The following is a 26,155-nucleotide window of genomic DNA, read 5'->3' as shown; positions in this document are numbered from 1 at the left end:
TTTTAAGAGCCATCAAAAGTTGCATGAGTGTGAAGCAAAGTTGTGTTCATGCAAATTATGACCAGAGACAGAATTTGCCCTAGTTCATCTTTCTCTTTAAGAAACTACTGTGTTTGTACACTGTAGGGTTTTGTAACCAATGGGTTTTGTGATCTTCATCATGTGATGAATTGAAGAACTTTGGAGTCAACATCTTTCACAAGTTGGTGAGTAAGCCGCGTATTGAAATCCATGCATTGAATTGGTTAGCCAAGTACTGGAAGCCGTGCATTGAAAATGAGAGATTGTTACTACAGAACAAGTCCAATTGTGTATTGGGGTAAGGGTTCAACTGTAGGTTGGTATAAGGTACTGAAATTCCTTTATTTATAATCGTTTGTTGTGATAATAGTGAACTCTCAGGAGTAGTAACTTTAAAATCACCAGGTGGGGTTTTTGCCATGTAAATTTTCCTTATTCGTAAACAAATCACTATGTCAATTTATTTTCCGTTGCATTTAGTTAATTGGTGACTTGTTTGTACTATCATGCATATTGTATGCTAATTGAATTAATTAATTAATTAATTTGTTAATTTATCATAAGAGGTCAATAAATTCTTGACCTATCAGGAGCCAAAAACCTGTCCCTACACACACGAAATTTATTGACCACAATTTGAGGTCGTTTTTGAAATTTCATGAATCAATGCACTCACAAGAAATTTATTTCATTGAGAATTATAACATGACAATTTTTAAGTTTAATGCCTGCGAGCCAATCTCTCTAAAACTCATTACCATATTGCCAAATCTTATTTTGATCTAATTGCGATTATATAGCACTAATCTGATTGCAATTATATAGCATTGTGCGACAATGAAAAGACCACAAAATGTCTTGTTTGAATCATCCCATAAATGTCAACTCTTTAACCCATCTAATTATGTAAGATGCTAAAACTACTACAAACTATACTATAACGCTTATACTATAATGCTCTGTTTGTTTCGTTGGAAAACTATCTATATAGATAGTTTTCCACATTTTTCGGTGTTTGGTAGCACAAAAAAAAAAAATTAGTCAATGAAAAACTATTTTTAGTCAACAAAAAACCCTAATAAAAATAAGGCTTATTTTCTATGGGATGTTTTCCAATTTTTTTTTTTTGGGAAAACAATCTCTCTCTCTTTCATACATCACATCTCCTATAAATATTATCTTTTTGTTTACCCTCTGTAGTCGTGGGAAACAACTTATTTTGGCGCCTACTCTGTCTCACAGTCTCACGGTAAGCTCTCAGTTTTCTCCAGTCTCTTTGCTTTTTCTCTCCTCTCATATTTTCACTGTCTCTCCCCCTTTGGTCTCTCTCCTCTTTTCAGTTTTCACAGATCTCTCTCTATCTGTCTCTCACAGTCAACAACTCTTCCTTGCACTGGTAATATTTCATTATTCTCTACAAAAACCCCAATTTTATAGTTTGCTTTCTGTGTTGCTAACGATATATATAGTAATTTAATGTTTTTATTAGTTTCTTGATTTCAATTACAGTATTCCCATGTTTGGTGTTTTTTAATATTAAATTTTATAACCTTTGGCATTTGTTGTGGGGCGAGGGGTAGTTTGAGTTGAAAATTTGTATGAGAACAAATAGACTATAGTTTAGGTGTTTTATATGGTTTTTGATGTTTGTGTTTGATGATTTTGACAGTCAAGCATGTGGGCATGCTCAGACATCCATAGTTCTAATTATTGTTATTACTGTTTTCCATGATACAATTTGTTGTTCTACCTACTCTATTCACAATTTAGTCTCCTAAGATTTGCATGGCTGGTCCTTGTTCGTGTGTGTTTCAGTATACTTGATTTAATTCTTCTCGGTTTGATGGATTCCTGTTTGGACTACTGCAGAATTTTGAGCTTGCTTTTGCTTTTTTATCATTGTGAATTATGCAGATTGTGTAATGCTCTATTAGTAATATTAGAATCCTCTCTCAATGTCTAGGGAGTTAAAATTATTAAAGAGTTGTTTTTCTATTTAAAGTTGTTGTTGTTGTCCTTCTTGTATTAAGAAAGTTCCTTATTTTCCAATTGGAAATTGAGGAGTGAACTGACTTGGGCATGTCAAATTAAGGTAATACTTGTTTAGTATCTCAGGTAGAACATCTCTAGCATAATTAGTTTGCTAGATAAAGCTATATCTGAAACAGCATAGTCTCATCAAACTTATGGAGTGATGATGTTGTTACCTTATAGTTTAGTCTCATCAAACTTAAAGTGGTCATTTTTTTATGAAGTGTTTTCTTTAGGTACCTATATATATGAATGCTTTATTTAAGTACACATTTAATTCAAACTCATCAATTTTTTTTTTTTTTTTCGGAAATATAGATGGATAGCCCATCACTTCCTGCTGCCATAATGGGGGCAGCTACATCTGTTATTGCTTTGGGTGTTGTTCTTTTGAAAGGACTAAGATCTAGGAGAGTTATGCCTAGAGAACCTCATGTCAATTGAAAGTATGAAAGAGAGACATATATGAATGATATTCTTTGTAGAGGTGATAAGCGTTGTCTCCATCATATAAGGATGAGACCCATTGCTTTTTATGCTATGTAAAATTTTGAGCGAGAATAATCTACTTCAAGAGACCATTCATATGTCCATTAAAGAACAAGTATTAATTTTTTTACACACTATTGGGCATGATGTGAGGTTTCGAGTTGTTGGTGGGAGGTTTTATAGATCAGTCGAGACAGTGCACCGATACTTTAGGCATGTACTTAGAGCAGTTTTGCAATTATACAAACACATGATTAGAGAGCCTGACAAAGATACACCCTTGGAGATAAGAAATAGTAGCAGGTTTAACTCCAATTTTAAGGTAAATTCCAAAGGCTTTCATTTTCCTCTTTTTTTATACATATAAAGATATAAGATAAATGTAACTTATATTGGTCGTAATTAGGATTGTGTGGGAGCTATTGATGGAACTCATGTTCGTGCATTTGTTTCAATTCAAATACAAGGAAGGTTTCGCGGCCGAAAGGATGGAACAACACAAAATGTCCTCGCTGCTACTACCTTCGACTTAAAATTCACTTATGTATTAGCTGGTTGGGATTCACATGTCTTAAATGACGCACTCTCTAGGCCAAGGGGATTAAAAATTCCTGAAGGTATTATAGGAATAGAAAGTGATTTTATTATGGATAATAGCTTTTGGAGTGATTTCTTTTCCTTTTGACTATGAACGTGTAGGTAAATATTATCTTGGTGATGCTGGTTATGGAGTTCGGAAAGGATTTATATAAGGAATTATTGTGGTGTTCGTTACCATTTGAAAGAGTTTAGTGATAACCCACCAAGAAATGACAAAGAATTATTCAATCTTCGCCATTCTTCTTTACGCACTAGCATTAAGCATTGTTTTGGGGTTTTGAAGAAACGTTTCCATGTGTTAGATGCAGAACCTTTTTGGTCATTCCCAACACAAGTGGATGTAGTCTTAGCTTGTTGCATAATTCACAATCATATAAGAGGACTTGACCCTTTAGACTCAATTATGAGCAATGGGCTTCGTGGTAGTCCACTTATAGATGACAGTACAAGTAGAAGAGTCCAACAATCACAAAGGGAAGTCCAAGAAGAAAATAGAGAATGGGTTCAAAAAGGGGATGATATTTGTCGAAAAATGTGGGAGGATTATAATGCTATGGAGTGATTTCATACTCTTTATATTAGTTGGTTGTGTAATGGATTTTTTTGGTTTCATATTATCAAGACTTTTATGTTACAATTATTTTTGTTTGTCATGGACACCCCCAGTTCATATTTTGTATTGAATATTTTTTATATTCTTCTTTCATTTTGTCTCATTTTTCTTGTAAATTTCATTGTAATAGAATTGCAATGGGAAATAAAAAGGATACTCAGAAGGTCAAGGACACCAAGACCAACTTCAGGTGGTTATAACCAATGCAGAATTTATTACTTGAGATACTTGCAGATGAGGCACTTCGTGGAAATAAGCAATCCAACACATTTAAACATGCATCATATGCTAAAGTAGCTGAAGCAATTACTGAGAAATTTATGACTGAATGTATTCCAAGCATGTGGAACATCGCTTTAAAACACTCAAAACCAATTGGAATATAATTGCATTACTTCGTAATAAGAAAAGCGGGTTTGGATGGAATGATGATTTGAAAATAATCACCTGTGATAGGACAATGTATGATGAAGAAGTTGAGGTAAGAAAATTTTATTATTTTTATTTTATAGGTAGAAACTTTTGAGTTTGTATAATTGTAAAGTTTAAATTTTTTCATTATTCTTACTGCTCTCATATTAGTTTTTGTCTCTTTTCCTTTCTTTTCTTTTTTTTTTAATTGTTTCTTTTCCTTTCTTTACATAGGCACATCCAAATCATGCACAATTTCTAAACAAGAAAATTGAGATGTTTGATGAGATGGCTTTGGTTGTGGGTAAGGATATGGCTACAGCAGGTTTTTCCAAGGGAGTAGGTTATATAGGTGTAGAAGCATTGGATGACTCACCTCCGCTTGTTGATGCTGATGTTGATGACATATCCAAAAAGAAGCAAGTTGATCCCTCACATGTGGCCTCAAATGAAACAAGGTCTCACAGGAAACGAGGTCATGCTACTATGATTGAAGATGCTGCTTGCCAAGATTTGTCCATACAATTTGGTAAGGTTGCTTCTGTAATAGAAAAGATTTCTGAAAATCAGCTAAATTTTGGTCGTCTTTATGAAGAAGTTATGAAGATGGATGAGTTTGAAGAAAATATGCTAGTGTCTGCATTTGACCATTTGAATGGGGATAAAAAACGAGCAAAGTCATTCATGTTGAAAAATGACAAGCTCCGTAGACAATGGCTGCAGAACTTCTTTGACAACTATTTAAGCCAATTTTGATTATGTAGGTGCATTTTTGTTAGAATTTATGCTTTTCTATTTGGACAATTTGGCATTTTGGTATTTATCAAACTATTTGGTGTCTAGTTTGTATGTTTTGAGATCATTTTAATGGGTAATTGGTTTGCAACTTTTAGTCCTTTTGTTTCATGGGCATGTGGATTTGAAAGCAGCTTTTAGTCCTTTTGTTGGCTAAAAATTATTTTAATATGGAATGATTGGTTTGCCTTTGTTACTAGTGGATATTGATTGCATACTTTTGGTGGTTAATAGTGTAAGTGTCATGCTCAATCATGACAAGAAGCTGCTATAAAGGTATGTGATGGTAAAACTTAAACACTTCTTGCCACTATGCATATTTCTGCTTCCTTGGTATTGATGCTTAGAATTCTAGAGCCACAAAAAATTGTGGTGGTATAGCTGCAATGAGATAGTTTTCTAAAAAAATGAGATAGTTTTCCAAAAAAATGTTTGTACATACCAAACACTGGAAAACATTCTCAAGCCCATTTTCAAGGTCGTTACCAAACACTAGAAAATGAGATAATTTTTCAAAAAATATTCTTTGAAAAATGAGATAGTTTTTCTAAAAATGTTCTTTGAAAAATGACACATTTTCCAGAAAATATTATTGCTGAAACAAACAGAGCGTAAAATGTAATTGATATTACATCAAAACAATATATAATTTTCTTAATTACATTTTTTGTTGTGTTTAAAAGATGCATCATTTTGTAAAGCTTATATACTAAAATTTACAGCTACTACACTTTTTTTAAACATAAAAATAAATAAATAAAAAATAAAAAAATACAGTAGCTGTAATATCACTATAATTTTTATTAAAAAAAATTGTAAATAAGCTGCTTGGACGTCAGTTTCAACATAACCATCAAAAGATGTGAGAGTTTGACTGGCTGTTGATTTATATGTAAAGGGATGGATATTTTTTTATATGCAAGGGGATGGGTATTTTACCTTTGGGATCGCTTTCTAGTATTTTTTTAACTGAAGATCTCTTTTTGTTTTAAATACATAATGACAAGTAGTATTGGATCTTAATTTTCACCTTTTATTTAGTTAATTAATAATGTGACAATTTCTCATTAAAACAAAAAGAGATTCCAGTTAAAAAAGTACTAGAAGTAAGCCAAACTCTACATTTATGCCAAATCTTTGAATACTGAAAACAAAAAAGACCCACCTACTTAGTAGAGACAAAATCTGAACTGTAAGAGCAAATATTGTGGTTCCTTAAATAATGAAACAAATATGAGAATTCAATAAATGCTAGACGAACTAAATTACGATGTATAGATGTATAGATGAGAGTGGATGCGCGTTAACTAAGCCAAGCTAAAGATATCCCAGCGTCTTGGTAAAGGTTAGAAATTAAAAACTCGGTGTTGGCGTTTTCTTCTGTGGCGTTTTTTATCTTGTTTAAATGGATCCACCCAGTTCTTATCCTCCTCAACAGCTTGATTCCATCGCTCTTTAAACATTTGAAGCTCCCACGTTGATTGCCTCCTAATCTGCTTAATCCATCATGAATGTGAAAATCAATAAGTTCATTTAATTACAGTAGAAAAAGAAATGCTTCCTAATGTCATTTAGATTAAATAATATCCAAATGCAAACCACACGCTTGATGAACATACTTTTGGACTTCAAATTTAAACAAGTAGCACATTTTCTCTCCCCCTATCACACACACACACACACACACACACACACAAGCATACTTGTTACCAAAGTATAAGATAATATTTTGATAATCCAAGTGACATGCACCATGTTGAAACCTCATATCTCATTATTTCTTATTCATGACTTGCAAAGTTAGATTATGATTATAGTGAAGATAAAAACAGGAAGGTCATGGCAAATAAACTAATCACATTAAATTATGGGAATAGAATCCAAGTCCAGATTATGCCTCGGCCATCAGTCAAGTCAATTATTTTTGTTGTTCTGGCTGCAAACTGGATACATATGCAAGGCAGGGAGGTAACTTATGGCCGTGTTTGTATGTAAGTAGATTTTAGTTCCACAATTCTCACCTCTGTTCGCACATCAAAAGCTGTAGCTCCATGTCTCTGAAAATCAAGATGAATAATCAGCACAAAAAGGAAAAAATTTAAGTCTAAATATATGGATGAAGGGAAGTGATGAGTTGCTTTTAAGGAAATAAACCTTACCTTAGTCAACTCCTCAGGGTTCGAGGGCTGAAAAAGGAAAGAAGTGTTTATAATGATGAAAGAAGAAGAGCACGACTACTACAACAATAATAGAAAAAAATATGATAATTTTCTGTCATTAAACAAATTTAATTACTTGGGAAAAATAAATATGCACAAGTTTACAAGACCACGCTGAAAACAGTTACACCCCCATGATACTCATTTATCGTTTAAAGCCTGTAAACAGATTTAGTTCATCTAATAGCCAATTACCGAAAACTTCCATTCTAGTCATGTGCCAGCCCATTGAATGAAAAAACTTAACAAACCAACTTGCAAATTTTTAGACAAGCTGTTGTCTTTCTTTTTTGGAAACAGAAATACTTTAAATTTTATGTTTCAAAAGTAAAGAACTAGCAACAAGAAAATGGGAGAAAAGGCAAAGCAACACCTTTTTCGCAGGCAGTCCACTCCCACCCAAAGTTTGTATGCCCTTATGAACAATGTATTCACTATCAACAACTCCCACTTTCCTAGTGCGGTCCCCCTGTAAAATGCCATATTTACACATTATCCATGGCTAATGCAACATGTTATGTAGTGAACAATTTTAATGTCCCTAGCATGGTAGAGGGAGAAGGGGAAAAAAAGAAACAAAAAAGGATAATAAGTCATTGAGCACATATGTAAAATAGGCTTGACACCAGCTGGTTAAACCTCTTCACATATATCATTCAGATAACATCAGCAAACAGAAAACTGACTCTCAACTCAAAGATGAAAGAGAAAAGGGGAGAGGCAGACACTGGTATGTTTATTCATTTTTCTTTTAATAATAATAATAATAATAATAATAATAAATCTCTTCCATATTGACCACAATTTTATTACCATAAGGTTTTTCTCACATGCTTCTAAAAAGCAAGAAACATACATACAACAGTCAACTGTATCATCATCAGGCTTTATAGCAGTGGTTAATGCAAGATAGTAAGATACCTATTAAAGGTGGATGGAGATTTCTGGGGAAAAAAAAAAAGGCATTTGTTCTTCATACATGGATTTGGAGTATGAAGTAACCTAATAATAGCAATCACTAGTAGTGAAAAACAGACTAAGACACTAAAACTGCTGAATTTTAGCTAACAGAATATAAGTAATTGATTACAGTTTGAAATCGAGGAAATTAATGGGGAAAAATTCATCATATCAGAGGTCTTAAACTTTGCACACACAGAATATAAGTTACTCTCACCTGCGCACAATACCCAAGTTTCATGTCCATTCCCCATCCATGGACAAGATCATTCTGAAAAAGAAAAGAAAAAAAATGCAACTCTGTGATCAGTTTATTATAATTATACCGAAAAAACTGGAACTTTCTGTGGTAGTGCTGCTCTCACAATATAGATGACCACTCCGAAAGGCATAAATTAAATTTTTTATTTATTTTTTTAAATCAACAACAAATAGATTCACTTTATTAAACAGCAAATGAAAACCTAAAGCTTAAAAATAAAAATAAAAAACAAACAAACAAACTGTAATTTAATGTCAACCTATATTACCAATTAACAAAGGTCATCTTCTCTCAAGAGGATGAGGCTGTGAGATCTTTCACAATCACATCACCTCCAAGACCAAGTCAATGTGCTACAAGTATCCACATTGACAAATTCAAATGGCTATAAAGCATCTGACAAACTAACTAATATATGCAAAACAAATATGACATGGAAATAAGTACCATCATTCATGAACATATGATAGTAGTCAGTTTGAATGTGAAAGTATACAATATTCAACAAGGAGAAGCAAAATGATGTAGCACAAGGCTTAATAAAACTCCAAATAAAATCTGAAGCCTTCAGTCCAGAACCCTAGAATCTACTAAATGACATACTCTAGAGAAGAAATTACATATTGGTGAAACTTTACAAACAAACAGTGTATATATCCCCAAAATTAAGAATGCTGATCAGCATAGAAATTCAACTATTATGCCATAATTTGAGGATTAATGTGCATGTGCAAGGTACACTTGTTCTGTACCAATTACCCATTAATAAGCACTCAAGCATTATCACTGCTATTTATTTTTTTTTTTGATAGGTAAGAAAAATTATATTAAAAAACTGCTAGATGCAAAAAAAAGCACCAGCAGGGCAAATTACAAAAAGGAAGAAAAAGCAAAGACATAAAAAACTTAAATTACAAAGAAAGAGAGCTAAGGAAAAGAGGAAGAGAGTCACTAGATGTGAGTCCCCAAGCCCTAGCCCAATCAAACAGAGAACCAGAAAAGAAAGCATGCATTTGGTCCTCAGATCTATCCAAATCCTCAAATGTCCGTTGATTGCGTTCCTTCTAAATACACCACATCAAACACAATGGGACTAAGTTCCAAATGTAAGATGAATGCTTCCCCAACCAATTCCACCAATTAAAAAGAAAATCTGACACCGTAAATGAGGAAACCCAAGAAATCCCAAAAATCTTAACGACAAAGCACCATAGTCGATAAGCCTTTCCACAATGTAACAACAAATGATCCACTGTCTCACTACAGCAACGACACATAATACACCAGTCAACAAAATCAAAGCCTCTAAGCCGCAAGTTATCACCCGTGAGGATCCTATCCCATGCGGCTGTCCAAACAAAGAAAGAAACGTGCCGAGGAGCCTTAACTTTCCAAATACATTTTCAAGGAAAAATAACAGAAGAAGGGCCATGTAACTTATGATAAAATGAACGGATAGTAAAATCCCCGTTTTTGGTCAACTTCCATCTCAACCGATCACCAACAGTCCCTGAAGGTAAATTGGCTGCCAAGAATCGGAAGAAATCAACCACCACAGCCAAGGTAGTCAAAGGCGTTAGGCGACCTTGAGGCGCTAAGGCCTTGTATCGCCTAAGGCGACGAGGCGCCAAAAAGGCGCTAGCCCGAGTGAAGCAAGGCGCTAAATATTAAATATAGTTTTTTTTTAACATAGATAGAGCTTAAATCAAATATATTAATGCACTGAAAATTATAATCAAGCCTCTCTTACTTTGTTCCTAATGCATAGGAATTAGTTTATAAAACCAGTTTTTGTATTGCATCCAATAGAGCCCAAAAAGAGAAGAAGAGAGATTATAGGAATAAAAATAAAAAGAGGAGAGTTGGTATTAGAGACTAGAGGGGGGGAAAAAACTGACAAAAGGGGAGCTAAGAGGAAAGAAAAGAACAGAGCGAGCTGCTCTGAGTAAGAAAAGAGTAGAAAAAAAAGAAGAAAGACAAAAACAAAAAAGGAAAGAGAGAAAAGAGGTCTGGAGAATGAGAAGTAATAGTAAAAAAGAGAGTTTTTTAAATTAAAATTACATGTAGGAAATAGGAATAAAATAATATTCTAAAATTTGAAAGTAGAAATAAAACCTGTTGAGGTAGGATACTGTTGGGCGACTGCTGTAGTGGCTGGAAAGTTCAGATACTTATATATTATTTTATTATTTATTTGTAGTTGCTGGAAAGTTCTTGTACTTATATATTATTTTATTATTTATTTGTGATTCTCAAAAGCTGAAGTCTGAAACATTAATGGTTGCCAACTCAAACCCCACTAATGTTACTAACAGACAAAATTGAGTTATAAATTAAAAAAAAAGCCAGCCATCTTTTTAACGTAACCAAGTCCTCTGCACCTTGTTCCTCGGAAAAAAAAAGGTCCTCTGCACCAGAAAGAAAACAAAACTGACGGAAAGAAAACAGAGGCGACAGAGGCTCTCACCTAACGCCTGGAAAAAAGGTTCAAGGCGAGCGACTAGTCGACAGAGGCGCTCGCCTCACTAAAGGCGCCTCGCCTCAGTGACCTTGAGGCGCTTTTACGCCGCCTCGCCTCGCCTGAAACGCCTTTGACTACACTGACCACAGCAGCCTCCCAATCATTAGGACCTCGATTAAAACGAACATTCCAAGTTCTCCCATCCCCTACTCCTTGACTTATCAAAGATGATTCTACTGAAGCCTCTCTGTTTGCAGCAAAATTGTATAAGACTGGGAAAGCCAATTGGAGAGAAAGATCTCCACACCACCTGTCTGTCCAAAATTTCACTCTATCCCCCACCCCAACCTTATACTGGACATATTGGTTGAAAACTTCCCAACCCTTCCGGACACTTCTCCACAAACCACAACCATGAGTTCCCCTACCCAACTTAGAGGTCCACCCCCCCAATTCTTCCCCAAATTTCAAAGCTATCACCCTCCTCCAAAGCCTATTCTCCTCCATCCCAAAACGCCAAAGCCACTTACATAGCAAGGCTTTATTGAAAGTAGTCAATTTCCTAATACCCAAGCCACCATTAGCAATAGGTAAGCACACTTTATCCCATCCCAATAAATGATTCTTAGGGTCTCCCCACAGGAAATCCCTTTGGAGCTTCTCAATTTTGTTTGCCACGTGTAGGGATGGTGAAAAGAGATAAAAAATATGTGGGAAGGTTGGATAGTGTGCTTTTTAGCAAAGTCATCCTACCTCCTTTCGACAAATACAACTTCTTCCACCCAGCTAGCTTCCGTTCGATTTTTTCCAAAATAGGGTTCCAAATAGAGGGGGACTTATGGGACGCCCCCAACGGCATACCAAGATAAGTCATTGGCAAAGCCCCAACCCTACAACCCAATATCTCTGCCAAAGCATGCAAATTAATTACCTCCCCTATAGGAACCATTTCGCTTTTAGCTACATTAACCTTTAAGCTAGTCACAACCTGAAAACAAAGTAACAGCAATCGAACATGAAGGACTTGCTCCATCTCTGCATCACAAAACAAAATAGTATCATCCGCAAACAGCAAATGAGAAACACTTTCCCCTCTGCCCCTCCTACTGCCCGCCCTAAAACCACTAAGTAAACCTGCCCCCTCCATTCTCTTCACCATCCTACTAAACACCTCCATCAAAACTAAAAATAATAAGGGAGACAATGGATCCCCTTGTCTCAAACCTCTGGAGCTACCAAAGAAATCTGCTGGGGTCCCATTAACCAACACAGAAAACTGCACTGTAGAGATACAGGTTCGAATCCAGCTACACCATTTCTCCCCAAAACCCATTTTCTTCAACAACTTCAAAAGTGCCTCCCAATTCACATTGTCATAGGCTTTCTCAATATCTAACTTACAAATTACTCCCGGAATCTTACTCTTCAATCTACTATCAACACACTTATTGGCAATGAGAACTGAATCAAGGATTTGCCTACCTCCCACAAAGCTATTCTGAGATTCAGATATCAGTTGATCTAAAACCACTTTCAGTTTATTTGCCAAAACCTTGGCCAAGATTTTATATAGACTCCCCACCAAACTAATAGGTCTGAAGTCACGAATGTTGGAGGCCTCATTCTTCTTAGGAATCAAAGCTATAAATGTAGCATTAAGAGATTTCTCAAACTTACAATGCTGATGGAATTCTTCAAAGACTGCCAAAACGTCTTTTTCAACTACCCTCCAACAATGATGGAAAAAGGCTATAGAAAAGCCATCTGAACCTGGGGCTTTATCCCCTTCCAAATCTCTAACCACTGATAGAATCTTATCTTTCTCGAACCTCCTCTCCAACCAGCCCCACTCCGACTCTCCTATTTGATCAAACTCCAAACCTTCCACAAAAGGTCTCCACTCCTCAGACTCTTGATACAGAGTTTTATAGAATAGAACAACCTGAGCAGCAACTTCTACTCCGTCCTCATAAATCACCCCATCCACTTCTAAGAAACTAAGGTGGTTAAGCCTTCTATGAGAATTAGCCATCTTATGAAAGAACTTAGTATTATTATCTCCCTCCTTAATGCACAACATTCTTGATTTTTGTCTCCACGAGATCTCCTCTAGAGAGAGAAGATGCTCTACTTGCGATCTTGCTTCATTTCTCTCTTCTCTCTCCGTCTCAGTGAGTCCAAGAACCCCTTCCTTAGCATCTAAAACCTCTAGAACCCCCAATAATTCTTTCTTCCTTCGCCCAACATTGCCAAACTCTTGACGATTCCATTGAATAATGTCATCTTTCAACGCTTTCAATTTTTTAGCAAACACATAACTAGGAGTGCCCGAAAAAGAATGGCGATTCCACCATGATTCAACCCTATCAACAAACCCATCCGTCTTCAACCACATATTCTCAAACCGGAAAGGACTTTTCCCCCTAGCCATACCCCCTGCCTCCAAGAGAATTGGAAAATGATCAGAAACAGTTTGTGGAAGAATACGTTGGATCACATTCGGAAAGTGATGCTCCCATTCATGTGACACTAGAGCCCTATCAATCCTAGACATAAAAGGTTGGTCAGTGCCACTAGACCAAGTATAACGCCCTCCCTCCAACGGTAGATCTATCAAGTTTAATTCATCAATAAATTCAGAAAATTTTTCCATAGCCAGAGTGAGCCTAGACCCTCCCCTCCATTCACTATGAAAGCGAACAACATTAAAACCCCCAAAACAACACCAAGGAACATTCCAAAATTGATGAATACCAACCAACTCATCCCACAAAGCACCTCTCAACCGATTATCATTTGGGCCATACACCCTTGAACATGCCCATATAAACCCGTCCACCACACCTTTCCACCGAACCGACTCCGAAAACAAGCCCACCAAAACTTCCAACTTTTCTACAACCCTCCTATCCCACATAATCAAGACCCCACCAGCTGTCTGATCGGCATCTAAAGCCACCCAATCCATATACGGACAGCCCCATATACTGCAAACCAGCTGTCTATCTAAGCCAGCCAGCTTGGTTTCCTGAAGGCAAACAATGTCGCACTTCCACTTACGTAACAGATTCCTCACTACCAAACGTTTCTGAGGGTCATTCAATCCTCGAACATTCCAAGAAATCATCTTCAGCTTCATAAAGACTATTAAGACCCCACAACTGTCTCTACCTCACAACCAACACACTATCTCCCATCATAGTTAACCGTTGAGATTAGGTTCCTCAACTCTCTTTTTCCTTTACCCGTGGAGGATACTGCTTTTTGGTTGGCATGAGCTTTCTTCCGCTGCTGGTTAATAACTGTCATCTCCCTTTCTAGTTTTTGAAGGTAAGCAATACACAACTTTTCATGTTGATTCGCAGAAAGCCCAATCACTTTGCAAAAGCTTGGGATTCTGTTTTTCACCCACCTAGAGACATCCAGCGTGTTTCCAGCATTTAACACCTCAGAATCATTGTGCATTTCCATCGTCAAAGCTAGCCCCGGGGGGATAATAGTAATCAAAGGGTTACAAATTGCCAAATTCTCCTCCTCACCCAAAACCGCTTATGAGAGAGCCAATTCCTCCACCATCAAGACACCCAAATTGGGCTGACCCATCTCACCAACATCTATCTGCCTGGTTCCCTCATTATCCGTCCCTTGAATCAAAAGCTCACTACTCTCACACTTCCAGCTTTATCCACACAATTGACCCCAAAAAATTCCAACTGAGCCGCTGCGGGTCCATCGGAGTTAGACCCAGCAGTGAGAGTGTCCTTAAACTCCATCAGAGCCTCTACAGGACCGTTGAAGCTGGTCCCAATCTCCAACCCAGCCATCGCAGGACTGTCGGGGTCTAACCCAGTCACCGTGAGACTGACAGAGCTCCTCAGAGGCTCCAAAATATTCTTCATCTGAACCACCTCGGGTCCATCGGAGTTAAACCCAGCAGAGATAAATCCCTCAAACTCCAAAGGAGCCTCCGCAGGACCATCGATGCTGGTCCCAATCACCAACCCATCCATCGCAGGACTGTCTGGGTCTCTCCCAGTCACCGTGAGGCTGTGAGAGCTCCTCGGAGGCACCGAGAAGCTCTTTCCGCCCATCTTGGCCAAAACGCAGTCCAGCTGTGACCTCACCGAGCCTCCAGCCACCTGCATTGGCAACCCAGAGCACTTCGGAGTCACTGGTGGGCATTCCCTACTCTTCTCATAAATATCGGCTGAAGGTATAGGCTCCACAGGCTTATAAGAGCACTCCCCAGGCTCAAAGGTATTTGGGCTTAAGGTGTTGGGCCTGAATTAGACTTACTAAGAGTCTGTTGGGCTGCTAACTTGCTAGAGCCCACACCACCTGAAAAAGACTTACTAAAAGTCTGTTGGACTGCCATTTAGCTATTTACCTCATCCAAGTATTCAAATTTCTAATAAAAATGCCTTAACACATGGGACGCTTTCAACTAAATGCAGTTTGATGGATTGATCCCTTTTTCTTTTTCTTTTTCTTTTTTTAATAAATGATAGTTTGATAGATTAAATTGTATACAATTAAGGAAATACAATAGCAGGTTTAGTTGCTAAAACCTCTTGGTGTTAAACTAAAGACCTAAAATCAAATCTTTCCTACATTACATGCTGAAAGCCTGAAACACAAACCGCATTTTCTTGAATAATTTTTCAAAGATGTTAAGCTTAAGTTATAGTATTTCTGCATAGATTAGTATATGCTACCTGTATAAGATGCCACGTGCAATGCCAAGCAGATCTTGAAAACACTGGAGCCATGCCTTCAACAAATCTAAAGTGAATATAGACAATCAAAATAAGAGCTCTTCTCATCCCATTAAGTTAAACAGAAGATATCTATAAGCTGGTTTGAGATTTTTAACAGACTTGAACCCAAAGATAGCTTCTAAGCTTAAACATGTTGTCCATAACTATGACACAGCAGATTAGATTTCTCCTTTCTGAATCTCGAGAGATGTACTTAAATTAGGTAAATTATAAAAAAGGCATTGAGGAAAAACTTATTTATTTTGAAAAATTGTATATAGGAACCACTAATAAAAGATTGACATGTGGAAAATCTATTATTGTCTAACACCATCAAACCCCTTTAGCAATTGTATTTATCTAGCTCAACGAATCTGGAAAATCTAATAGGGACACTCAGTCTCTCTACTCAAAACATTTGGAACAATGGACCTCTCTCTATCTATCTCTCTCTCTCTCTCTCTCTCTCTCACACACACACACACACATTCATTTTTATGAAAGTAGATTGAGATAATCAGATTGCCAAAATTGACATTGATCTTAGGCTTTATGCAAATGTTGCGTATGTAAGATCCATATTAAGAACCTTATATATTTTGCTAAAGGTAAAGAATAACTAAGTGCCTTGATTTCATGCATTCTGTATAAAAGAAGACCCCCCCACCTAGGGGGTGGGTGGAGAGGGAGGGGCCACCATCACTGCCTCATCCATTTCATTCCCACCTTACCAGCCCTTCTCCTTCCCAGCCTTGCCATCCTAATTTCCTTATGCCCCTTTCTTTTGGCTGAATCCATTTGGCCAATCCCAACAACCATGTCCTATCTCCACAACTGTTACAAACATTCACCACCTTTCAGACACTAACCCGCCACCAACCCCCACCAATCCCTCCGTATCGAACCACTCATCGCCCCTATCTACAAAGCTTCCTACTCATTCTCTACCCCTTGCCGCCAAGCCTTTTCCTAAACCTGAGGTGCTTGAGGGGAAATCACATGTTTTTCGGATAGATTCAAAAACCTTTTCTTCGGTTTTTGATGGTGGCAGATTTGATTCTTTTTCCATTACTGAACGCCGGGTTATCTTTCATGGTTCTATTCATATGGGTGGTTTGGGCTTGGACTGGATTATTGCATGCTTATCTGAATTAAGCCATTGGGATTTTAGGGAAAAAAACATTTTTAGGGAGAGCTCTAAGAATTTGGAGATTACCAGTAGAACAAATAAGGGTGGCTTGTTTGTAGAAATCTCTGAATATTGTAATGGAACAAGACAGGGCTGCTTGTGAGTTTCGGAGGGTGTTAAGAAGGCTGGTTGGGCTCTTCTTCATTTGCATTTACATGAGTATTTCTTGGGAAAAACTACTTCTAGGCCGGGGAAAGAGGCGGTGGCTGGTGGTGGAGTGAGCTTTAATTCCACCGGCAATCTAAGGCCTAAAGGTTGGCAAAATATTAATGAGCAAAACACAGAATCAGGAAGAGGTTTAAATTTTGAGAAGCAGTTTCCAAAATTAACCGGTAATTTCAAACAGAAGGAGAGATTTGGGGGATCTAATTTTACAAAAAAGTCAAATGAATATGCTCTTTTTAACTCTGGCCAGCCTTCACGTGCTTTTAAAGTTAAATGGACTCAAGCCCATTTTTCTTTAAAAATGTCAGCTGATTTGGCAGGTGCTGAAAAGTGTAAAGTGGTTTGGGCTGAGAAAGTCAGGCCCAGAGTGGAACAAGAAATAGTAAGCCCACAACCCATGAGTCCTGTCATTTTGAGTGGGCCTATCCCAGAGTTTCAAGCCCAACCCGTGAGCTTTTTTTCAATAGCTCATCAAGTGGATGAGGTTTTGGGGTCCAATGGGTTCAAGTCTAACTTGTGGGAGGTGGGTGAAGGGTCAAGTGATCAGGCAAAGGTGTCGAAGGGCTTTCTGAGTGCAGGGACAGCCTTGGGCGTGGGTTTGAAGGGGTCTACATGTGCCGATAAGCTTGTGGATCTGCCTTCAAGTAAGCCAACAAGCGCTAGTAATGGTAAGGGTCTGGTTTTGGTTCAAGAGGTGACACCAAGTGTCGGGAATCTTGTGGGTATGGTTTCGGAGGGGCCACCGAGGGCCAATGCAGCCTCTGGTCTGGTTTCCGATGTCAAAAGGCAAATTGAGCTTAAAGTTCCCTCTCCGTCTGAAGATAATCCAAGCGTTGATGTTGTTTCTCCGGCAAAATCGGTGGGTGAGGAGTTGGTTGACAAGCTTTGATGCAATAATTTAATAAAGCTTTGGTTTTTTTTGCAGAGGAGTGTGCAACAGATGATGGTTTTCTGGAGGAGGTTTTAGACCCATCGGTTTGGGTGAAAAGGATGATCAAGGGTTTTGGCAAGTATGTGGGTTTTTCTATTGACTCTTGTGAGAGTCAGTGCATTGTTTTTTTCACAAAACTGGAGAAAGTTTGGGAAGAAAAAATTGCAGTTGTCAATTCTAGTAGGACAGGGAACAAAAGTAAGAAAACGTATGAGGGAATTAAGGAGTTTAGTCTCTTCCATTAATTATGATAAGAAGGCTGGTACAAACTCTAAAGGTAGTTTGAAATCCATTGGGTTTGGCTCAGATCAGTATCCATGAATTTAAAAATCCTATCTTGGAATGTGGTGTTTAAATAATTTTCATAAGAGGGGTTAGTGTGAAAATTTTGCTTAAGGAGTGGAAGGGTGATGTTATTTGTTTACAGGAAACCAAATTGGACAGTACAAACTCTACCGTTGTGAAAAGTTTATGGGGCAGCCCATTTGTAGATTGGGCAGTTTTGGATGCAATTCACACTGCTGGGGGTATTTGGTTGGCATGGGATAGGAGGTTGTTTGAGAAAGTTGATCATTTTGTAGGAAGATTTTCTGTTTCTGTTTTGTTGAAGGGAGTGGTAGACGGTTTTGAATGGGTGCGTTCGGGGGTGTACGGTCCATCTGATGACATTGCTAGGAATGATATGTGGGTGGAACTTGATTCTATAAGATTGCGATGGAGTTCAGCTTGGTGTTTGATTGGTGATTTTAACATCATCAGATATCCGATAGAGAGGCTTGGTTGTAACTCTTTTAGCTTAGCCATGTTTAAATTCTTTGACTTTATTGAGAAACACAATCTAGTTGATCTGCCTTTGGAAGGAGGTGATTACACCTGGTTTCGTGATTCTAATAATCCTTCCATGTCCAGAATTGATAGGGCTTTGATTTCAGTTGACTGGGAGGATCATTTTTTGGATATGACATAGAAGTCTCTTCGTCGGGGATCATTGTCATATTTTAGTGGAGGCAGGAGGTACGTTGAGGGGGAAGAGTGCTTTTAAATTTGAAAATATGTGGCTGAAAGTGGAGGGTTTTGTGGATCGAGTTCGGCAGTGATGGAGGAGTGACCACAAAGTTATCACTTTGTGGGGCCTCCAAGTTATGTTTTAGCTTGTAAATTAAAGGCTTTGAAAGGTGATTTGAAGCATTGGAATAAGCATGTGTTTGGGGATGTGGCTTTTAGAAAGAAATGTCTTTTGACTGAGCTGTTGGAGCTTGATATGAGAGAAAAGCTGCAAGTTTTGTTTCTAGAAGATAGATCTAGAAGAACTGTGATCAAAACTGATATCGAGCATTTAGCTTCTTTGGAGGAAATTTCTTGGAGGCAAAAAAATCCAAGGCCTTTTTCATAAAAGAGGGGGATAATAATACTCGGTTTTTCCATAGGTTGGCTAACTCACACAGGCGAACCAATCAAATTAGGAGAGTTGAGGTTGAAGTTGTGCTTTATGAGGATGATAAGGAGGTTCAAGCTCAGGTGGTGGAATTTTATAAGAATCTATATCAAGAGCCTGAATCTTGGAGACCTACCATTGTTGGCCTAGAATTTGCTTGCTTGGATGAATTTGAGAGACTATCTTTAGAGAGGGAGTTTGATAAGGAGGAGATTCTTGCAGTTTTAAAGGAGGCTAAATGTGATAAGGCACCTGGGCCAAATGGTTTTACTATGGGTTTTTTCCAAAAATGTTGAGTGTGGTAGAAGAAGATGTTGTGAATGGCTTTTTTTGTGGATTTTCATAGAACTTTCATCTTTGAAAAATCCCTTAATGCCACTTTCTTATGTCTGATTCCTAAGAAGATCAATGCTATTAACATTAAGGACTTTCGTCCTATTAGCCTTGTGGGTTGTTTGTATAAGCTACTATCAAAAGTGTTGGCACATAGGCTTCGTTATGTTTTGGATAAACTTATATCTAATTCTCAGAATTCTTTTGTTGGGAGAAAACAGATTCTTGATTCCATTCTCATTGCTAATGAATGTTTGGATAGTAGAATGAAGAGTGGTATTCCAGGTGTGATTGTCAAGTTGGATATTGAGAAGGCTTATGATTATGTGAATTGGGATGTTTTGTTTTATCTCATGGAGAGGATGGGTTTTGGAGAGAAGTGGGGGAGGTGGATGAAGTTTTGTGTTTCTACAATCCAATTTTCAGTTCTTGTTAATGGCTCTCCAGTGGGTTTTTTTGGTAGTACTCGAGGCCTTCACCAAGGGGACTCTTTGTCTCCTCTTCTTTTCCTGTTGGTGATGTAAGTTTTGAGTAGGCTATTGAAAAGAATAGAAGAGTGAGGCCTTATTAGGGGTTTTCAAGCGAATTCTCATTCACAAGGAGGTTTGCGTATTTCTCATCTTCTTTTTGCCGATGACACCATCCTTTTTTGTGATGCAACTAAGGAACAAATTTTATATATTCGAATGGTGATGATTTTCTTTAAGACTATCACAGGCTTGAAAGTTAATATTGGTAAGAGCGAGATTGTTCCAGTGGGGGTGGTAGGGCGTTTGGATACTCTGGCTGGTGTCTTAGGTTGCAATGTTGGTAGGCTACCCATGATTTACTTGGGTATGCCTCTTGGAGCTCATTTTAAGGATCTATCAATTTGGAATCCTATTATAGAAAAAATAGAGAAGAAGCTTTCTAGTTTGAAACATTTATATTTGTCAAAAGGGGGTAGATTAACTTTATTAAAAGGACCCTTTCAAGCCTTCCCACCTATTTCTTATCCTTGTTTACTATCCCTCCAATTGTGGCAGATAAATTAGAAAGGATATAGAGAAATTTCCTGTGGGGGGGAGTTCTGAGGAAGCTTTCAAATATCCATTTGTTGCTTGGAATAAGGTGTGTTGGCCAGTTGAAACAGGAGATTTGGGGATAAGGAGGTTTGGGTTGTTTAATCAAGCCCTGCATGGAAAATGGTTATGGCATTTTGGAAGTGAAACCAATCATTTATGGCATTAGGTTATAGCTACCAAGTATGGAGAGTCGAGTGGAGGTTGGTACACTAGAGTTAGTAGAGGTGCTCAGGGATGTGGAATGTGAAAGAATATTAGGAAAGGTGCTAAGAATTTCTTTGGTCATGTGTTGTATGTGGCAAAAGAGGGTCTTCGTATTCGATTGTAGTATGATCTTTGGTATGGGCACATTCCCTTAAAGGATCTTTACCCTAATCTTTTCTCTCGTGCTATAGGTAAAGAAGCTTGGATTTCTGAGTTGATTAGTATTTCACCAAATGGTGGTAGTAGGAGTTGGAATATTCAATTCCACAAGGCTCCTAATGATTGGGAGGAGGAGAGAGTGTTTGCTTTTTACAAGCTTATTTATTCCAAAATGCCTAGGGGTGAGGGGACTGATAGTTTGTTTTGGAAGTTGACCCCTAATGGTGTTTTTGATGTGTGCTCTTTTTACAATTCATTATCTGCTCCTACCATTCCTTTCCCGTGGAAATGTATCTGGAGTAGTAAGGTACCTAAAAGAGTGTCTTTCTTTTTATGGACTGCAGGTCGAGATAGTATTCTTACTATTGACAACCTTGTAAAAAGGAACTTTTCTTTGGTTAATTGCTGTTACTTGTGCCGTTGCAATGGAGAAACAGTGGATCATCTTTTACTTCATTGCAAGTTCACACACGCCTTATGGAGTGAAGTGTTTTTGATGTTTGGTTTGCAGTGGGTGATGCCAAGGACGGTTGTTTCTCTTCTTTTTGCATGGGAGAATTATTTGGGGTTACACAATTCTTCAGTTTGGAATATGGTTCCAGCCTGTTTGATGTGGCTAATTTGGAGGGAACGAAATACCCACACTTATGAGGACATTGAGAAATCTGTGGATTTTTTGAAGTCTTTGCTAGTTGAGACTTTGTTTGGGTGGTCTCGTACATATTTCCATTTTTGATTTCATGCATTCTATCTCTGTTTGATTTGTTTGTATTTGTTTCTATCACATTCTGTTCATCATCGTGAACATGACGTACTTTTTTTAATGAAGATATCTATTACCTATCAAAAAAAAAAAAAAAACTAAGTGCCTTAATACTGCCTCCAATGACCTCTAAAACATAACTGTAAACTAGGATTGAAAAGTGTTATAATTCTAGTGTCCCACATGGATTCAGTGTACGCTTATCCATGAGTATATAAGCTCCTAAGCACCCTCTCCTTGCAAGCCATTTTTCAAGGGTTAGTTCTACCCATGGGTTTGTATCAATAAGCCCCATTCATTGAACAAGTACTAACCAAATTAATCAATTATTGCATTTCATTTCAACCCAAATTTATCGAACAAGGAGATGTTCAATGTAATCTGAAGTTCCTTTTTTCTGATATAAAAATATAATTACGAGGTACTATGGATATCAACCCTATTTATTACTTCTTTGGTGATGGAAAGGAAAATTAAAATAAATTAACAAATTTCAGATTAAGCAACATGTAGAAAAGATAAATGTACCAGTATGATAACTTACCCAGTGTTCCTAGATTCTTGCAATTTCTGTATTTGATTTGTTGACCCCTTGTACACTCCCTGTGTACTAGGGTGTTCCTTTTTTATATCAATAAAACTTATTACTTACCAAACAAAAAAAACTTACCCTGTGCATGGTGGCCCCTCACTGGCATCTGAACATTTCACACTGCCTCTGCTGTCATAGACTCTCCTGTTACATTACAAGGATTAGGATGTAGATCCCTTTTCTTTATACAGGTTAATTCATTAAAAAAGCTCAGAGGCATAACAATGGATTAGAATGTAGATTCCTATGGATAATTCTTAAAAGATCACACCATTTACCTATGAAACTTCTTTGTCCTAGCACGAATCGTAATTCTATGATGTATATCTGTTGAATTTGGGTCCAAAGCTGGCTGAGATATCTCCAGTCCTTCTCTTTTCACAATATCCAGGTACCTGGAAAATAAAAGCCAAAATCAAATTGTTCTCTATGAAGAGAATATGAGCCTGCCAATAAGTAATAGATAAAGCCTAATTGATTACAACTAGAGACCAAGAATACACACACACACACACACACACAAAACCCTTCTGTGCCACTGCCCAAAGAAAAAATGGTTTACTAAGCAACATTACTTAAACTAATCAACTAGCCCAAGTTATTAACTTATTATCATATGTTTATAGGGTTTAGTAGGAGCAAAATAACTGCAATGAACTGAAAATCATACAGTTGATTTCCTTCCTTGTAGAGTAAAGAGAACTAGAGAAATCGGATGGAAAACAATCAGATACTAAAATTTTTAATTGAAGAAGGTATCTTTCATGGGTTGCAAAAATATATGAGAGAAATTTGGAAGAGGATATAACCAAATATATACTAAACAAGCCTTAGTGTAGTTTTAACTATACATAAGATCAGATCAACTACTGTTGAAAATACCCTTCAGAAAATACCCTCAAACTAAAAGTCCTACCCACCAAGATCTTTACTTTTAACTTGAACCATAATTATGCAGGTCATATACTATCACAATAATAACCATTACACTTAATTTGACTTAATTATCTAAACAACACTTGAATTACAGAGGCATACAACTTCAAAAAATGCCCTACAAGCCCATGTAATGTACCTTTCTGGGTTAAAATGATCAACCCCCAAATCTTCATCCCAAAGAAATATGTAATCATAAATTGACACAACATCTGGATGTAGAAAACGCTTTGCAAACCACCTGAAAGGAGGAGAAAAATAAGAAAAACCAACAAATAAGGCAGGAATAACATTAACACACATTAACTAACGGCAATAGTAGTAGTAGGACTTGCAAATTGATAAGTTCACTTAAGAACCAATTTTTTTTCCTTTTTTTTATAAGTTCACCTAGGAACCAATTTAACCAGTCCCAACTGTTGAGTTGAGGGTTGCATCATCTAGACAGCCAACTGTACAAAACCTGTTGTTTAAACTCCTGCATTGCTCACATGACCTAAAGGATTTATTTTCCCAGAGAAATTATGCGTTAAATTGAATCCTGGCTCGTTAGAAGATCTATAATTAAAATATTTTGTTACAAAATCTCATCCAACAGAAGATAAAAATATCCAATAACTAACAATTAAAGCCACAATATATGTTACAATTCCAGCTTACCACTTTGTTTGATTCTGAGCAACTATGTGTATCGCCTTATTATTCCAGTCAAGATCCCACCACCCATCCAATTTGCCATCATAATGGAATAGAATAATAGTAAAATTCTCTGGAAGAAACTGAATTTAATGAAATTAGGTATAGAATTTCACTGCATAGCAGCATTAATATCAAAAAGAGAAAATGTATTACCTTCTGCACAATAGCATTGACATTACGCTTTTGCTTAATACCAACTGGCATTGCCAGCAAGCTACGACTTCTATAACCATTTTCCTGTCATTCCATGGCCACCACATGTCACTAGAAATAATTATCCGATTCTTTTGCATTAGTAACACATCCTGCAACAAGACTAACAAGTCTACTGATATTCTAATATCATCCAACAGTTTTTCTACAGCCAGAAAAGTACACGCACATTTTAGAAAGAAGTTTGGAAACCAATGTTATCATAGGATAAGAATCTAACCTTTGACCGTGAACTACTTGTTGACCATAGAGGCCTTAACTCCAAATCTGACCTAGCTTGAATTATACCATGAGGCAAGCCACCCAAACTTCTGGATCCCAAATGAGATTCCTAGAAAAGAACATCAAAACACGGTAGAATGATCATCAAGATGCAGAACACATATCCATTTTCCAATATAACTCATCCAACCTATGCAGGTACCAAATCAACTTGGCAATTCCAATAATTTATAAATCAAGGTTGACAAATTAAATGTAATTAACAATAACTACTAAGGTTCCAACTAAAAAGGTTTATGAGCAAACAAGCAAATAAATGAATAACAAACTTGACAAGGTAAATGCTAATACTATAGTACTTACCTTAATGGTGTCAAAAGGAATAAATTTTCCTTCCATCTGATAATGAGAGGAAAAATGTCAGCAGACAAATAATTAGGACAATAACAAAAGATTAACTTTAGAATCACCATAAAGTAAAAAGGGAATGGAGAAATCAAATATAAGAATGAAGATTTTGCAAGCCCTATGTTGATCTACCAACAAAAAGAAGTTATGGACAGCCAACTAGCAACAGATGATAGCTAAACATTAGCACAGTTTGCAAATTGAATATTATGGGTAAAATTCAAACTCAAATTAATAAGTATATAGTTTTGGTTTGTTTATTTCCTCTGCACCACTAGGCATTTTTTCATTGAAGCACTCAAATGCAAGAATGTTATCATGTGAATTAGTGAATAAAAAAAAGTACTAGACAAGCTGAATTTGACCAGGAGAAGGTCAGCGACTAGACATCTAATTGACGGGTTCACAGTACCTCTGTCTGCTGATACTGATAATTTGTGATTCTATACACAATGAACAACGTAACTGTACACACAACTCCCATAAACGGCAGCTGCTTCATCTTGAACCCACATTTTCCCTACACAAGCATCATAACTTTAGGAGCTCTAAAAACATCAATCTTATTCCTAAAACATGAGACAAGTTCTTATAAACCCCTGTCTTCCAAACTACTATCAATTTTTTAATTATAAGAAGCAAAGACAAGAAGAAAGCCATACCCCATCAGACAAGGCATTCCGTTTCTTAAACAGCAATTTCCATGACTTCAATGACTTCATAGACGACCAAGCTTCTACTTAGTTCTCATAAAACTGCAATGAAAGCATGTAACGGAGAGACTAGTATCAGAAATGATCCCAAGAAAATGCCAAAAATAACTCCAGCAAACTCCCATATTTGAAGGAGATAAAACAGATAGAAGAATAAAATAGTCAAATGCCAAACAATCAAACAAAATTCCCACTTGACGATGGCCTTAACCATTCAGCTTGTTGATTTTCCCTCCTTTTTCTTTCTAACCCCAAAACCAAACAACAAAATTAAATAAATAAATAAAAATTCATAATATTATTCCTTACTTTTAGTTTAAGTTTAGTTTTATCAGAAGCCAAACATGACCCAGAAAACTCCACTAAAATCTTACAGAGTGCATGCATAAAATGCAATTGTTGTATCTGTGCACCAACGCGAGTGCAAGAATGTAGAAAAGAGATTCTGTGTTAGTATGAAAACTAGTAAAAGATAAAAACAAAACATACCCAGAATGCTGTTACGCTTCT

At 37.0% G+C, this 26,155-nt stretch overlaps 2 protein-coding genes across 3 annotated transcripts; one reads left to right on the top strand and one right to left on the bottom strand.

The window, feature by feature from the left end:
• The first annotated feature begins 1,164 nt into the window (after positions 1–1,164).
• On the top strand, positions 1,165–5,159 carry LOC136065510 (uncharacterized). Its single transcript, XM_065768806.1, has 4 exons — positions 1,165–1,270; positions 1,362–1,417; positions 3,885–4,235; positions 4,400–5,159. Exons 3-4 carry the CDS (start codon positions 4,083–4,085, stop codon positions 4,919–4,921), a joined length of 675 nt encoding a protein of 224 aa, XP_065624878.1. The 5' UTR covers positions 1,165–1,270; positions 1,362–1,417; positions 3,885–4,082; the 3' UTR covers positions 4,922–5,159.
• Positions 5,160–6,061: 902 nt separating this feature from the next.
• On the bottom strand, positions 6,062–26,155 carry LOC112036164 (uncharacterized). Of its 2 annotated transcripts, none has more exons than XM_065768805.1 (15): positions 26,135–26,155; positions 25,595–25,687; positions 25,345–25,452; positions 24,888–24,923; positions 24,523–24,633; positions 24,243–24,326; positions 24,051–24,169; positions 23,530–23,631; positions 22,733–22,849; positions 22,533–22,598; positions 15,578–15,644; positions 7,553–7,648; positions 7,120–7,146; positions 6,982–7,017; positions 6,062–6,453 (listed from the first exon to the last, which is right to left on the bottom strand). In XM_065768805.1, exons 2-15 carry the CDS (start codon positions 25,652–25,654, stop codon positions 6,307–6,309), a joined length of 1,176 nt encoding a protein of 391 aa, XP_065624877.1. In that variant the 5' UTR covers positions 25,655–25,687; positions 26,135–26,155; the 3' UTR covers positions 6,062–6,306. The 2 variants fall into 2 exon arrangements, with proteins under 2 accessions (XP_065624877.1, XP_065624876.1); XM_065768804.1 differs by lacking the exon at positions 26,135–26,155 and adding an exon at positions 8,357–8,410.

Source organism: Quercus suber, unplaced genomic scaffold, assembly GCF_002906115.3.
Source record: "Quercus suber isolate HL8 unplaced genomic scaffold, Cork oak 2.0 scaffold_998, whole genome shotgun sequence".
NCBI lineage: Eukaryota > Viridiplantae > Streptophyta > Magnoliopsida > Fagales > Fagaceae > Quercus > Quercus suber.
This window is presented reverse-complemented; position numbering and strand designations above follow the sequence as displayed.

What these genes read in the sequence shown, in the direction of transcription:
- LOC136065510 (XM_065768806.1), top strand. Translation starts at nt 4,083, where the DNA reads ATGTATTCCAAGCATGTGGAACATCGCTTTAAAACACTCAAAACCAAT. An exon ending in TGTATGATGAAGAAGTTGAG is followed by an intron (nt 4,236 to 4,399) that starts GTAAGAAAATTT and finishes TTCTTTACATAG; the next exon opens with GCACATCCAAATCATGCACA.
- LOC112036164 (XM_065768804.1), bottom strand. Translation starts at nt 25,654, where the DNA reads ATGAAGTCATTGAAGTCATGGAAATTGCTGTTTAAGAAACGGAATGCC. An exon ending in GCACGTGGCATCTTATACAG is followed by an intron (nt 8,411 to 15,577) that starts GTAGCATATACT and finishes TTTCTTTTTCAG; the next exon opens with AATGATCTTGTCCATGGATG. An exon ending in AACTTGGGTATTGTGCGCAG is followed by an intron (nt 7,649 to 8,356) that starts GTGAGAGTAACT and finishes GGCATTTTACAG; the next exon opens with GGGGACCGCACTAGGAAAGT.